The sequence below is a fragment of the Diadema antillarum genome, unplaced genomic scaffold, assembly GCF_040938485.1.
Source record: "Diadema antillarum isolate AM-2024a unplaced genomic scaffold, OU_Dant_1.0 scf00000192, whole genome shotgun sequence".
Taxonomy (NCBI): Eukaryota; Metazoa; Echinodermata; class Echinoidea; order Diadematoida; family Diadematidae; genus Diadema; species Diadema antillarum.
This window is the reverse complement of record NW_027271081.1, coordinates 2,264,554-2,281,156: the sequence shown is the minus strand read 5'-3', so window position 1 is coordinate 2,281,156 and position 16,603 is coordinate 2,264,554. Positions and strand designations below refer to the sequence as shown.

The 16,603-nt window shown below is 37.8% G+C and overlaps 1 protein-coding gene across 4 annotated transcripts in view; it reads right to left on the bottom strand.

Annotated features, from left to right (window-relative positions):
* Positions 1-16,603, bottom strand: part of LOC139723562 (pleckstrin homology domain-containing family G member 5-like) — a 266,864-nt gene that overhangs the window by 20,743 nt on the left and 229,518 nt on the right. For all 4 annotated transcript variants that reach the window (XM_071634805.1, XM_071634804.1, XM_071634807.1 and 1 more), the window contains 4 exons: positions 11,288-11,394; positions 3,439-3,593; positions 2,180-2,232; positions 1,185-1,295 (listed from right to left, as the gene is read on the bottom strand). In XM_071634805.1, the coding sequence (XP_071490906.1) occupies positions 1,185-1,295; positions 2,180-2,232; positions 3,439-3,593; positions 11,288-11,394 (426 nt within the window). The remainder of the gene's footprint in view (positions 1-1,184; positions 1,296-2,179; positions 2,233-3,438; positions 3,594-11,287; positions 11,395-16,603) is intronic.

The following is a 16,603-nucleotide window of genomic DNA, read 5'->3' as shown; positions in this document are numbered from 1 at the left end:
TTTCTCTTGGGAAGAACCCCTACAAGACGCTGTATCTGCAACATTTTTAGAACCCTTTTATTTGATTCACTTCTAGATGTTATCCAGAACACTCCATCTCTTCTTGATTAATCAGCTGGCATTTGAAAGCAAAACAAAATTTGATCCTGCACACATTATTACTTCTTCTCCTGGACATGTGATATGCACTGTAACTGGATTTGGGCACATCGACTACACCTCGAAAACGTGTATCACCTTTCACGAACAAGTGCACTCGCCGGCCCCCTCGAACACACTTTGTCCACCGGGGTAGGTCTGGAAGCAAAATGGAAACTGTACGTACCTGACAGCCTGCACAAATACTGGAGCAGCCACTTTTAACCCCCTCCCACGCCCTTCTGAGCTAGGCAGGGTTTTTTTCCTCCCCAAGCTCTTTAATACCCATCTCTCTATCACTTGTCACTGGCTTTAGACGTACTTGAGCTAACGTAATTGAGTCTGAAATTACAGTAAAGAAACTCTAGACTTCCTTGTGTAGGGTCCTAACTACAAACTTTTCATGACAAAATTTGCCCAAAACCATAACTGTAATATATATGTAAGAAATAAAAGAGTATCAATATTCCTTCTTTTTCTAACTACCATGTTGTGTAATTGTTTCCATTTAAGGGGAAAACTTATCTTGTGTATCAAAACAAAAGTGCAATATAAGATATTGAAAACAAAAATTGCTTTTTCACTTTATGCATTTTTTTTTTTTTACATTTCAAGAAAAGCTTTTTAAGAAATCAACAATGATTTTCATTCTTTGAAGGGGGAGAATGAGCATTTTGTTAACACCTGCACCCAATCAAAATAATAAGAAAAAAAGAATACAGAAGTAAATAAGACAAAAAAAAAATAACAACAAAAGAAAATAAATGTGATGTAAATACATCAAATCAATAAATGCAATAAACAAGGAATAAACAAAAAGCGTGCAGCAGTAAAATGCAAGTCGTTTTTGCTTGTTGTTTCTGGTATACGACCCCTCGAGCCGGCATGCCAGGCAAATCAAGTAGTATGCAGATGCGGATGATGATGAAGATGATGATGTGGAGGAGGAAGAGGAGGAGGAGGAGGAAGAGGAGCGGCAGAAGGACGGGAGGCTCAATTTGTATAAAAACAAAGGAAGCGATGAGGATAATTGAAAAGTGCCCTACCGAGACTATTGCGGGTACGGACATTCGCCGATCGCGAGGTCCCACCTTTGAATTCACGTCGTCCTTGACGCCAAGAAAGGCCGAGAGGTCTTTCTTGCGCTTGGTCGTTCCCTGCACGGGGCGTAAACAGAATGAAGAACAATGAGAGAACACATTCTTGTACACCTATCAAACCACAACATTAGTTACATTTACACACAGTTGCCAAACTTGAAGTTTAGGTCGAAAACTTAACTGTCGATAATTAGCTCCACTCGTGAATTTATGACGCAGGTTCACATGCACACCTAAACTTTAAGATGGGGACCCCCTGCGGCTCGTGGATAGAGCGTAAAACCTAAACCCTTAAAGATGTCTTGTGGTTCTGATCATCAACTAAACTTTAAGATTGTTAACTTTTGAGTGCGTCCACACGGCGCTAAACTACAAGCTAATCATCAAGAGTTTGACCTTAACTTAGATTTAGGAAAAGCATGCGAACGTAACTATTGTCTAAAGTTGAAGCATAAACTTTTTCCCTCTGGACTTTGATTTCATTAATCTCACCTTCTAGTTTAAATGATACGTTTGCTGACGGGGTTGAATATACACATCCTAGTACAACCCCTTCACTTTTTGTACCGACAGGTCTTATTGTTTTTTTGTCATGCATAATTTCTTCTCCCTGTATTCCAGCACACATCCCCTTTATTTTCCTCTCTCCAAAGTAACATAAGCTCTTAATATCATTTTAGAATTTGTTGTGCTTGGCAGATGATCAAAATCTAGAGTTTTGAATGTGTCATCATTAAATAAATGCCCCCAGTCCCGGTGAATGCTACGTCTACACACTTTAATATAAAACTTACATATTTTGAAGAGGGTCAGTGGAGGGGGCTTGTATAGAGGTAATGAGCTGATGTATGACATCTAATAGGATTGTTAAGGTAAAAAGAAACTTGACTAATTTTTGCATTTCATTTGCTGCCGAAATTTGACAAAGCGCTTATACTTACAGGAAGGTCATCCAAGGGACAAGTGTCGGCTGGACTACTCTTCTCTTTTGCGACTAGAGAGGCGGGCAAGAAGAGGAAGAAGACACGGTTTGGAGGAAAAAAATGTAGAAATGACAACAAAACAAACTACAGAGACTCATTGTCTCCACCACGATGAATGATTTTCCTCCCTTGTTAAGCCAAGCTGACCACAAGCAATCATCCATTATTGTTGTGTAAAGTTGCGAACTCACAATGGTTAGATACACATTACTCTTCAATGTTTCTATTTTTTTCTTAAACAAAAAAAAAATCATTGGTTGAGTTAAAAAATATGATCAAGCCCATACTTTGGCTGTGCTAATCAACAAAAGGTTTGCTCATCTGATCCTTGTTCTTTTATCTTTATTGTCCCAATTTAATATTTTACGCTATCAGACAGTGGTGCTGACTGAACTTGAATCAATCAAGAGTTTCCTTTCCCTTTCACATAAGTAAAACAAGTGTCATGATTCTCATATTGTAATATGAACAGCTTCTCTGGTTTTCCTTAACCCATTAAAAAACAGAAAAAAACAAGCAAATAATCTTAAAACATAGATTTATCTCAATTCTCTTCTTGCATACACACAGACATGCAGACATAGACATACATAAACAAATTTTAAAAATTCCATTTTGACAACTCTCGTCCATGAAATTGACAACATTACATTTTTTTTTAATGAATTAATTTTCTTCTATTTTAAAGATGAATATTCCTGGACATCTGGACTGGACATTGACAACTGAGCGTCATTGGACCTACAATCTGCTAACCTCTGCATTCACACTATGCTAACCTCTGCATTCACACTATGCATGATGCCAGGAGCTTGAAATGCTTCACACACAACACCATCAGAAATTACTTGTAAATGATGCATGCGTATCAAACAAATTACATTGTAGGCAAAGAAAGTGAAGATGACAAAAGCTGGCTGGCAAGTAATCATGATCAATACTTGTCCTGGCATAGGTCCAGTCCTGAATGTATTACTAAACACACATGCACAAACATACCACTTTAAGTGGTATGTTTGTCCATGTGGGTGTAATACACCCACATGGAAACAAAATATTTATTCCATTATAATGTAGTTTAAGGGCTTAACTCACAGCAGGTTACAAGGATATGATATGAGGAGGATATCGGTCACATGATGAAGAAAAAGAAACCAAAACAAAAAGCATGTGACTGGATGGGAGGCTATGGATTAGTAGTCTCATTCCAGCCTTACGTCTGATGAAGACTTCTGATCCCCCAAGGGGCTCCGTGGGCACCTTGAGGCCCTTATCTGTCCGCGGCAGCGGGTTGCTGTTCGTCGAGTTGATGTAGATGTCCACGTCGGCGAGGTTTAGGCCCTTCTTGCTCAGCGCTTCCTCCAGTACATCCCTGTTGGAGCAAAAGGGACATATGTACATTGTTTATACTTATTAGAACTCTACTCAGATGAGATGCACTTGCAGAGTGTCACAGGAATTGAAAATATGACAATAATACTACTTAACCCACTGAGGATGGGATGATTTTGCTACAACATGCATTTTCCATAATCCCCTGCCTGAGTATATTATGGGCAAGTCTTCAATGGGGTAAGAGACACATCATCAACTCTATCATTAACAACAAAAATAATGATGATAATAATAATGATAATGATAATGATGATGATTATGATTACTATCATCATGATCATCACAAGCCTCAGCCATAGGTTCATATTAATCATAAAAATAATTCATAAGTCTCAATTACCCAAGGCAGCCTCTTCAGTGTTTTCAATGCTCTTCCCGAGGGCCCTGCCATTATCACTGCCTCAGTATTGGCAGGCTCCTGGTTACAGAGCGACTCTGTGTAGGCATAATACCTGGACCCACCATCATATTGATCAAGCTGATCATTTCAGTCATTTGATTGTGCTGATCATGATCATACATTAAGTCTTTGGTTGAATAGCTCAGGTTCATTGTGAAGGAAGAGATAATTCCTTTAATACGCATTCAGATGAAACAAAAAGCCATAGAGAAGTCTGCTATTTCACAGCAATCATAATAAAGCAGTCCACTACCTGTTGTAGTTTGAGGGAACTGCTTGGGTGTCCATGGTGCCTGGGAGATATATGAAGAGTTTGTTCGCAAAATCTGATAAGTCCATATTTGCCAAATGGAGATATTTGCGATTAAAGGTCAAGAAAAATAAAGAGAATAATAAGAACATTTTTGCTTCTTTTGACCATAACTTCAAAAATGTACATGTAGTGACCAATATATCATTTAAAAGGTATTATTTTGTACTTTATGACAGAGACCATACTTCAAAATCATAAAAAATGGACTTATCGCTTTTTGCGAACAAACTCTTCATATGTACATGTATCTTTGATCCCAAGCAAAAAGAGACAGCTTATTTCCAAATAAAAAGAAAAGGGGGGGGGGGGGCAAAACAAAAACTAAAAAAATATGCAAAGGAAAATTGTATCTTTTTCCTTTCAACAAAAAATAAAAAATAAAACCCTGGCTACTCTTACTGTCAAAACAGGTGAAAATTCAGCAAGTGTGAAAACAAACAGATAAGATAGTGGCCTTCTGATGAAGCACCTTTCATTGTCTGTTTTTGTTGAAAGCAATGAACTTTATTCTTCAGGTGTGAACAGGGTTTTGAATAGAATGAAATGAAACACAATGTGTCCAAATGGCATGTAAGTCAACTTTGTTTATCTTCTTTATTTTGAGTTGTATCCAGTGATTTCTTGGCAGAAGATTTTGTCATGGTGTGGTGTACAATGGGGTTGTACACTCTGCTTTAATCTTTAGATCCCTTTGAAGTAGGGGTATAATCTTTTTCTTTTCAAAACTGATAAAACAGATAAGAGATAAGGAGAGCTCCAGAATGTTCACAGGTTGATATTTTGAGAGTGCAAGGTTGCAGAGTTACAGTAAAACCTCCATCTCGAGGTTCATCTACAAATAAATATGACAACACTGCAATATATATTGACAATTAATTCCATTCTTCTTATTTGAATGTTATTTTACGTTATTGTTTTACATTGATCCATGACATTGGCTCAATTCCTCAGTATTATGCATTATTCATACTTTGTACAATCAATCCAGGAATGTGTCTTTCATACGTACACCCCCTCTTTCTGTGAATCTCTGAGTCATACTGATGACAGATGAAAAAAAAAAATGACATAGCTGTTGATACCAACAACAGCACATGCATGCACATATGCACAAATACACATACACACAGAGAAAAAAATGTAAAAAAAAAAACCTCATTGTAAAACTTCTGATTTTGATGAAAATTCAACATCAGCTTCCAATTTTGATGAAACTTCAAAATAAGTTTCCATTTGTGATAAAACTTCAACATAGGTTTCCAATTGTGATGAAACTTCAACATAAGTTTCCAATTGTAATGAAACTTCAACACAAGTTTCAAGTTGTGATGAAACTTCTAACATAAAATTCCAACTGTGATGAAACTTCAACATAGGTTTCCAATTGTGATGAAACTTCGACATAGGTTTCCAATTGTGATGAACTTCAACATAAGTTTCCAATTGTAATGAAACTTCAACATAAGTTTTCAAATGTGATGAAACTTCAGCACAAGTTTCAAATTGTGGTGAAACTTCTAACATAAAACTCTAATTGTGATGAAACTTCAACATAGGTTTCCAATTGTGATGAACTTCAACATAAGTTTCCAATTGTAAGGAAACTTCAGCATAAGTTTTCAATTGTGATGAAACTTCAGCACAAGTTTTCAGTTGTGATGAAACTTCAACATAGGTTTCCAATTGTGATGAAACTTCAACTTAAGCTTTCAAATGTGATGAAACTTCAGCATAGATTTCCAATTGTAAGGAAACTTCAAAATACATTTCTAATTTTGATGAACTTCAATATAAAACTTCTGATTTTCAGGAACTTCAACATCAGCTTCCAATTTTGATGAAACTTCACTATAAGTTTTCAATTGTGATGAAACTTCAACCTAAGTTTCCTATTTTGATGAAACTTCAACCTAAGTTTCCTATTTTGATGAAACTTCAACCTAAGTTTCCAAATTGTGACAAAACTTCAAATTAAGCTTCCAATTTTGAGAAAACTCCCACCATTCTGTTTTGCTCTCTTTCACACACATATATGCATAAAGCCAACTTGTACGACAAGTCAGTTTGCCCTTTAACCCATCGAGGACAGTTTGATGTTGCTACAACACATATTTCCCCATAAACGCTTCCTGAGTATACTCGGGTCTCGTCCTCAATGGTTTAAGGACCAAAAACCGGGCAGCGACCCAACACAAACAGGGTTCACCGAATGACGAAAATGGGGATGTACAACAAGTGTCGTTTACAGTACGTCACACATAGGGAGCTCAATCTCCCTGCTGCAGTTAGTGGATCAAGCCTCTTGTTTCACTCCATCACAAACAAACACATCTTCCTCTTTCATCACCTACACGTACACATACCAAACTAAAAAGCAACACTCTCAGAAAATAAAACGGTTACCCCAAAAATGTGTGTGACTACTTCGTGCCATAGAAAATGTTGTACACATGAACCAGCAATGGGTGGGAGTGGTGGGGGTGCATGGAGAGTTGTGTGAATATACAGTACAATCATATCTTAACCCATTGAGGATGGGCTGATTTTGCTATAACACGCATTTCCCACAGACACCTGCCTGAGTATACTCAGTGCCAGTCTTTAATGGGTCAAAGCTAAAAGGGCTCAAATTCATCTTGCACCATTTCGAATTTGCTTGATGATATCAGAAACCTCTAAAACAAAAACTTGTCTGGCTAATGGTATTTGCTGAGAAAATTAGTTGTTCTGGAGTATTTTGAGATCAAAATTGTGAAAAAATAATAGTCATTATGTCCGACTTTTAGTCCAGAAGCATCCTCCCCGTTCAGTAGTGGTTATGTAAGAATGGTGCTAGCACGTGATGATCGCATCATGTCCAAGCAAAAGTACTGAATTGCACGCAGACTCACATGCAATGGATATTGCTGTGGTGCGATGTTATAATCAATATAATCAAATAGGCCTATAAAAATCACCTAGCAGCCACAATTGGGTAAGATCAGAGATTGCAGTACTTCTGGCAATATTTTTTTTTTTTTTGCTAATACTTCACAATTTCATCATTACCTAAACCGAAATTGTGCTCTAACAGAGTCATTTCACATATTTCTTTGCATATATGCACATTTTAGGGCAAACATTAACAATTCTTGAGGCATTCAAGAACTATGCTTTGCTTTAACTTCCTCTCCTGGTTTTAATAACATGTTTACCATACATTCTGTTTGATATTCTCTCCACTTCATTTGGCATGGAGTGGAGTACCAGTATCCCTTTCCAAAGGGATTGGACAGTTCTGGTTGAGGCCTTTAACTTCAGGTTTCTAACATTTTTTGGTGAGGTAATAAGAAACCTCTTACGAAATATGAAAGAGCATGTAATTCCAAGAGGGATTCAATATTCATTTGATGAAAATTGGTTTAGAAATGGCTGAGATATCCAAAACAGAGCAATCCTAATAAAAGGTTGGGCCCACCTTCAATTAGGATCGCTTTGTTAGCTTCATTTTTTTGATGTCTCAGCCATTCTAAAACCGATTTTAATCCAACAAACTTTGAATTCCTCTTCCTGGTTTCTTGGTATCTCGCAAAAAGTTAAAAGCCCAATTCTCATCTCCACCAAATATACCATCCCTTTAACATTGAAGAGACTGAAGAGGTAGGAATCACGACTGACTTTCAGGGGGATACTAAGCTGGTTCCACCATGCACTGCTTCGATATCGATTTGTGGTGGAAGGCACATTATCAAGCAAAGTCACTTTGATGTGAGGATAAGCTCCCCTGGTTTTCCTCTTGAAAGCCCTTGAATTCATCATGCACCTCACTAATATGGTTTTGATCAGACGCCCTGCACATTTCTCTCACATTGCACTTGCATGTCTACTCAGCTAGACTTAATATCTCCAGGCTTCTTTACTTACAGTTGAAACTTGCATCTCCTTTACAGCTTTCTTAGCAACTCTTACCCATCTATTCTCCCTGTGTTTCTATTGCACAATATGCTGTTATCCTTCATTTCCTTTCCTTTTTTAGGTGATCCGAGTATCCTTCGGATCACCTTCTGTATCTGTACGGATTCTTTCTTCTTCTTTGTTTCTTTATTTCTCCGCAAAAGTTGTGCAGAGGTTAGCTCAGAAAGTCCGCTGCCTATCAATTTCAAAATTATACCATGTATGCATCATGTCCCAAAGACGACAAATCTAATGTATCATTGTGATCAGTCGACCGTGACGTCACTATGACGTCATTATATGAAAACACATTCTCAATCATATCTCATTAATGGAATGAAATTTTTCAATGAAATTTACGTCACATATATTTCAAATTATACGCATTCTACTCATGTTCTCAAAATTCATATTTTCTCTTAAAACGTGCGCGTACGCGCGCGTTGAAATATTTGTATGCTCCAATCGAGCTCAAAATTTTTTTGCACACGTTTCAGACCATTTGGAGCATTTTTTGAAAAATTGAAAAAATCGGACGGACGCGTACGCGCGCGCGCATATACGCACGCACAGCTCATGTGCAATTGAAATTTCCAGTTTTTTCACTTTGATCGGATGTCTGAAATGTTAAGGAATATTTATACCAAGTTTCAAATCAATGCGACTCAATATGACGTCATACGGGCCCGTCAAAGTTGAAATTCCGCGCGCGCGTCAATGGCGATATACAGTGCAACTATGCCAAAAAACTGCTAATTTTAAATTCGATTTTACTCGTCAGGATGGACGGTGACTCCCCATTTTCTTTACATATTTTAAAACCTGATGAGTTGTACATGTCATTTCATGGGGTGGCAATGCTGACAAAATGATTAAAAGATAGCAAATTTCTTAATAAAGTAAAAAAAGTAAATTTTCAAAATGACGTCATCAAATTCAAGTTCATTCGAGTGTATCTCACTAGTCCTTTGTCAATTTTCACCCAGATTTCAGTATGATGTAGCTTATTTAATGTTCTTTCAAACATAAAATTACAAAATTTTGATTGGATAACGGTATCATTTCATAAAAATGGATTGAAAGTAACCTTGTCAAATTTGACCAGTTTACGTGTTATCTCTAGGGGAGTGCAGTTTTTCTGGAAATGAAAATTGACATGACTATCTTTATCGAGCACTAGCTCACTTACCCTTCTGTAAATTTCTCCCAGATTTTGATATGTTGTAGCTGAGACTTTACGCTACCGTAAGTGTGCCCTTCGTTTTTTCATACGATGTCGGGATCACGTCAAAAATTTTGGTTGAAATTCAGGCTTATCTTCGATGTATTGAGATAGTTCTTTCTTTCTGCAACTTTCTTTGCAATAACTCAAGAAAAACACGCCCTATCACTTCTATATTTCGCACATATTTAGTTCATGTCACGTACATTATTTCATAAAATAACAACTACTTGATCGGACACCATCTTGGGTATGTAAATTAGGGTCAAAGGTCAAAAGTGTTTCATCCTGTATCTTAGTGAATACATGTTCTATCTTTCCCATATTTTGCAAACGCAAAGACCATGTTACAAGGATCATTTCACAAAATAACCACTTTTTACTCAGATGCCATCTTGTCTGTGCAAATTGAGGTCAAAGGTCATATGTACTTCTTTTTGTATCTTCGTTATGACGTGTTATCTCTATGGGAGGGAATTTTTTTTAATGTGAAAATTGACATGATTGTCTTTATCGAGCACTAGCTCACTTACCCTTCGGTGAATTTCTCCCAGATTTTAATATGTTGTAGCTGAGACTTTGCGCTATCGTTAAATATGATTTGGTTTTTTCATACGATGTCGGGATCACGATAAAAAACTTGGTTGAAATTAAAGCTTATCTTCTATGTATTGAGATATTTCTTTCTTTCTGCAACTTTCTTTGCAATAACTCAAGAAAAACACGCCCTATCACCCCCATATTCTGCACATGTTTAGTTCATGTCACGTACATTATTTCATAAAATAACAACTACTTGATCGGACAACATCTTGGGTATGTAAATTAGGGTTAAAGGTCATAAATGTTTCATCTTGTATCTTGGCGAATACCTGTCCTATCTTTCCCATATTTTGCACACGTATAGACGATGTCGCAAGAATCGTTTCACAAAATAACCACTTTTTCCTCAGATGCCATCTTGGGAGTGTAAAGGTGGGTCAAAGGTCATATGTATTTGTTGTTGTATCTTCGTTATCTAGTGTATACGGAATTTGGTACCAAAGATGGCAGATATGAATCCCTTTTATAAACGAGAATTCAAACATCACACGGCCAACGTTTTTAACAACAGACAAAACCTGTATGGTCATGCCTATTGCGATCAGGACTCGAATCATTGATGAAAAAAAAATCGGATCACCTTAATTTGTCAGTAATGACAAATTACAATCTCTAGTTTTCATTCTCTCTTTCTCTGCCTGTCCGTCTCTCTTTTCCCCTTTATTGCATCTTTCTTTCTTGTTAAAGTCAAGGTTTCAAACCAGATTCGCATTCATTTTTTTTTTCATTCTTATATCTATAATCCATCTATACAAATAAGTATATAACTCTCTTTCTCTTTTTATCATATTATACATACATACATGCAAAAATACATATAGTTGTCATTCCCCTTTATTATCAAATAAATTTCTGTATATTCCTTCATAATGACCGTGCTCCCTGCCTATCGGGGCAATTACCCCCCAAGGGTAATTAACCACCACCACCGCCCCCCCCCCCCCATTAAATACTGGTTAGTGGTAAAGTTAGAGTAAAGATTAGGGTTAGGGTTAGGGTTAGGGTTAGGTTTAGGGTTAGGTTTAGGGTTAGGTTTAGGGTTAGGAGTTTGGGCTAGGGTTTGGATTAGGTTTAGGACTATAGGATTTGGGCTAGGGAAAGGATCCGGGGTAATTGCCCAGGGGGTAATTGCCCAGGGGGTAATTACCCTAGACCACTCCCTGTTGCGGTAAAGTGATAGGGATGGGGGGAGAGACCTACTTGAGTTCATGGTCCTTGCGAGCTGGTAGCCGCACCGTCTCCTTGACGCTCTCAATCTCAAAGGTCAGCAAGAATTTGGTGATGTCCTTGCCCCCTCCGCCCGGATCCTGTCGAGGAATCAAAGAAATATGAGGGAAAAATGAAGATGATCGGTCATTCACACATCCTCTGGATAAAATCAAGAAATACATTGTGTAAAACAGAGATTTTATGATATATTAGTCAGATATGTTTATGTGTTACTTACGGTAATGTTTCATCGGGAGGAATGCATTTATACTCCTACAGAAACTTAACCCGTTCCATACGGGAACCTGGTAGGCTGCGTATTAATTCTATGGGCATTTCAGAATTCAGTATGGAATGGGTTAATAATACCTTGGTCAGAGCTTACACACACACACATACACAAACGGAAACTTCTGTAATGACTGGGAGGTGAATGTAAGTGTGTGTATACATACATGAATATAAATACAAATAGAAAGATATATGTGATTGATAATATGTGACCTTGTAACCGCAAAAGCCTAATAAAATTGGCCAAACACATTTACACAATTTTCCCACTTCATTCAAACACTAAAAAAGGTGCTAACACAAAGAATAGTAAGAACACCTGCCCCCAGATGGGGCAAGGTGTCGGGGAAAATCAGCTTTTTTTTTAGTTATCAATCGATCGATGCGTAATGGGAAGAAGATTGTGTAATCAAACACAGTGGGTGAATTCTAAAAACCGCATCTGGCCACCAATTATCTCATATGCTCGTTTGGGAAAAGGCATGATTAGAGTGTACTTTCAGACTTGTGAAATAGAACCTGTCATACACAATGCATGTCTACACACGTTCACAAACAAGTCATTTTGAAAGTGCAAAATTATCAGCGGCAGCGGGTAGCACTTGACCTCAAATACACATTCTTAACCTGTTAAGGACAGGCTGAATTTGCTACAACACGCATTTCCCATAGACACCGGCTTGAGAATACTTGGGACTCATCTTCAACTGGTTAAGGTTGTGTAACACTCGCCTGTAACACTAGTATGAATTGCCTCCACAAAGCATATAATTCCTGGTATGGTTCACACGTGAATTTGCGTTGAACGCATCAGATGAAGGAGCAAATACAGCACTGGTCCAGCCTTCATTCCGTTTGTTTTTTGCAGCTCTTCATCGCCTCAAATGCATTCAACTGACGGCAACATGGAGGATCAGGTATCGTATCCCTGTAGCTCATGGAATGTCACTTGTACGAAGCAACGCATGTCATCAACGACATTAGCTATAGATACCCGCGACCTCTGTAATTATCGAAAGGTAAACACAAACTTGAGCATACTACTCACAAGCTTTCAGTACATGTTCAAAGCAAGGTCGTGACACATCGTGAAGCAACACCAACAGTTGAGACAATCACAACTGTTCGTCAGTGCTAAAACAAAACAAAACAAAACACTAACAAGCGCCTCCTGACTGTTCTCATAATGAGTTGGTGCTTGGAATCTTCTAAGGCTGTTACATCAGTCCTTGATATTAATACCAGGCACAGACTAAATCACTGATACATAACACTCCACAAGACATGAGGAGCATACAGTAATGTTATTTTTGTTGGCAAATGCTGTCTGAAGGCTCTTTTCCTGCTCAATCTGCTGCCAAACATTTTTTCCCCTCGCTTTTTTTTTTCTCTCTCTCTCTAAACACCAAGCAATTGAAAACTGTCTGTTCAAGGCTTTGGATCCTCTATGAATAGTGGTTTACCTGGCCTCAAAATGGGGCACATAATTTGGTCTAGTCTGTACTATTCATCATTGTAGATGAGCTTCAGCAAAAACTCACCTTGAAACATGTTTCAAAGGGAACCTCTCACCTCCCCCCCCCCCCCCCCACTGTGGATATTGCACTGTGCTGAGGTGCTAATACCAAAGTACAATGTAGGAAGTGGAAAAAAGGAAAATGTGCCAGCCTGCTATCATGTGTCAATGTTTACGTGATCACCTTTTTGAAAATCTCTTTCATGTGAACAACATTCATATTCTTGACAAAAAATTCCATCAAAATCTTGAGGAAGTATTTAAAAATTAGGTGCATTTATACTCAGCATGAATTCAGCAAAAAAAAAAACATCTGTAACCTGTGGTCTCCTTGAAGAGGCAAATGGTAAAATATGTCTTTATATGATTAATTCTGCACCCACATTAGCAACTCTGCATCTGTGATTTGTAATTGCAAATTTGCATGAAAAGTAAACATGAAACTATAAAATAATAATAATTGTTGTCATTTGTACTGCATCTAAGTCCATGAAATCAAATGCCAATGGTGCCCTCGAAGATGAAAGGATAAAAATAAGATATATGAGAAAGTTCAAATATAAAAACAGTAGTTTTCAACTCATTCTCATTTTTGTCAATTTAAGACTTAATGGAGTGAAGCCTATGAACTCAACGCACACTGCATTGAAAGACTATTCGTGGTCCGGTGGTAAGGTCACTTTACAATATCCAGCTGTGTGATTGAAAAGGGTGACAGTTCAAACTTGTGACTTCAGCGCTCGCATCAGAATTTTGAAAGGAGGTTTATCTGCTCCGTGTAGACATAATCCACATTATGAATATCGCAATCCAAATGCTGCGTCAAAACTGATATGATGCTGGCTTGGTACACACTTCAGGAAAAAAAAAGTCCACACCCAAGAGGATTAAATTCCATTGCTGTGCTTGTTTTGGTTTCATAGATAAAACATGCCATCTTCTCTCAAGACTATCACCTTTCGCAATTGAATTATCCACGATGATAACACTGATAATTGAAGATAGCTGCACTCAAGCTCAAGCGCCTGCTTTCGAATTTACAGCTACTGCTGTCTCTTCCATATTTGCTCATGATAACTATCGCCACGACGATATCATCCTTTGAACCTATTGTGAATGTTACCTGCAGCACACACAGCATTTACGTGTCTTCACACGATGGTGATTGGTGATACTGGTTCATACAGCTATTGCTGTCCATGCATTTGAGAAATGCAAATATGCACACAGACAAAAAAAAAAATCACATCTAACTTGATCAGGACGATGTTGGCTTTGTAACCAATAACTTTGCTTACGTTGACAAGAGGAAGAGGAGTGTAATAAATCCCAATCCAGTCTTGTGAAACGGGTATGAAAAGTTGGCATCAGATAAAAAAGAGAAAGAAAGAAAAGAAAATACTGGCCCCAAAGAGTTTTAGCACTGTTAACCCGTTGAGGACAGGCTGATTTTGCTATAACATGCATTTCACATAGACACCTGCCCGAGTATACTAGGGACTGGTCTTTAATGGGTTAAAAATGGAGGGGGGGAGTGAGGTGACAATTTAGGAATTTCATATTCCACGATAAAATTGACTTGATACAATGAACATGGGACAAAAGAATAGCGAATACCATCAACATGAGCAGAAGAATGTGTGAGCTACAAATGGAATGTGCCTAACTTAAAGTCAGAGTGCTAGGGATCGTATAGTTTTGGTTGAGACCTAATTTTAGGTTTCTAACAATTTTTGATGAGATAATGAAAAACCTCTTATGAAACATGAAAGAGCATGTAATTCTATGAGGAATTCAATGTTTATTTGACGAAAATTGGTTTTGAAATGGCTGAGATATCCAAAAAAGAGGGATTCTTATAAAGTGTCAGACCCACACTTTATTACGATCGCTTTGTTTGACTTTGTTTTTGGATGTTTCAGTCATTCCAAACCCGTTTTTCATCAAATAAGCTTTGAATTCCTCTTAAAATGGTATTCTCTGTACTATATCATAAGTGTTTTCTTGGCATCCCGTAAAAAGTTAAAAACCCAATTCTCATCTCCACCAATCTGTACCATCCCTTTAAAAAAGTACATGAGACAGGCGCAAACAATATGAATGCCAGAACTATTCTAGCATTGTGGGATAATGGTAGAAATGTCTGAATGTGATCCCAATAGCGCCTCAACACAAACAGAGGCATTTATGTTTCTTTTACAACAGAGCATCACCAAAACTTGCATCTGTTGTCAGACGAATCACAGTAGTCAACAGGATTTATCTTTGAACATTGTTGTCTGCACATATGCAATGGCATTTTTACAACCAGTGCACTATACCAACTGATTTGTTTCTTTAGACGGCACAATACATACTGTTTATTTCTTCACATCTGGATGACTTTCAATGAAGTCGCACATAAAACACACACACACACACACACACACACACACAACTGATTTCCTAAGGGTGCAACCAATTTGTGTGCAATCATGTAAAAAAAAAAAAACAATGCACATGAGGTCAGAGTATATTTGCATAGTTATATTTGGTGGGCTACAAAGAAGACACCCTTGCACAAAATGACTGATTAGTGTGTGTGTGTGTGTGTGTGTGTGTGTGTGTGTAATCTAACAGTGTGTAAAAACAAATAACACACTGCGCTAGACGGCAATTTTTGTCACGCATACCAAACACAAAACTTTCAGGAAAATAGTCCAAAACACAGAATGATTTACAGTTCAAAACACAGAATGATTTCTACAATGTTTCTGCCACAGAAGACAAGTCCAAACCACTTCGAGATTGAAATAAACTCACTGCATATCCAAACGTATATGAGGAATTCTTCAGACAGGAAGCATGCTCATCAATATGGGTAAACCAAAGAACCTGTCTGCCAGTAATTTCATGGGTACAAATCACTATGTAATGCTGCTGGGTGTGTACTAATAAAACAAATGAAGAACAACAAGTACATGCAGCTTGTACATACCAAATAAGCATGCAGAACAACCCTCCAGATCATAGAGTTTTCCAACATGGCTCATAGGTCGGTCCACAGCAAACTTCAGGATTATAAAACCTTCCCAAAGTTGAGGCGACGGCAAGTCACTTCTAACCCAAAGTTGTAAATGTTATGTGTTGGGTTTCGGAATTTAAGCAAGACACGCGTATACAATGCTGGGGCAGCACGATACTGTTTTAATGAAAGGGACCTTCGATCTTGGCAAAGTTACAGAAGATTTAATCAGCACCTGCTAGCAAAACTCTTTGCCGTTTTACCCCTGTTCCAAACTGGATGTAGATTTTAAAATCATCATTCCTAGCCTGAATGGTACTGTGTTCAAATTAAAGGGGGAGGGCTAGGGATGAGGAGGGAATATACAGGTAACAAAAGGATGGGTCTGACTGAAAAGAAACTGTGAGAAATTTATAATGATTTAACACTCAATGCCTAAAGTGGATCACAACTACATTCTCTTTGTTTTAACCCGTTGAGGATGGGTTGATTTTGC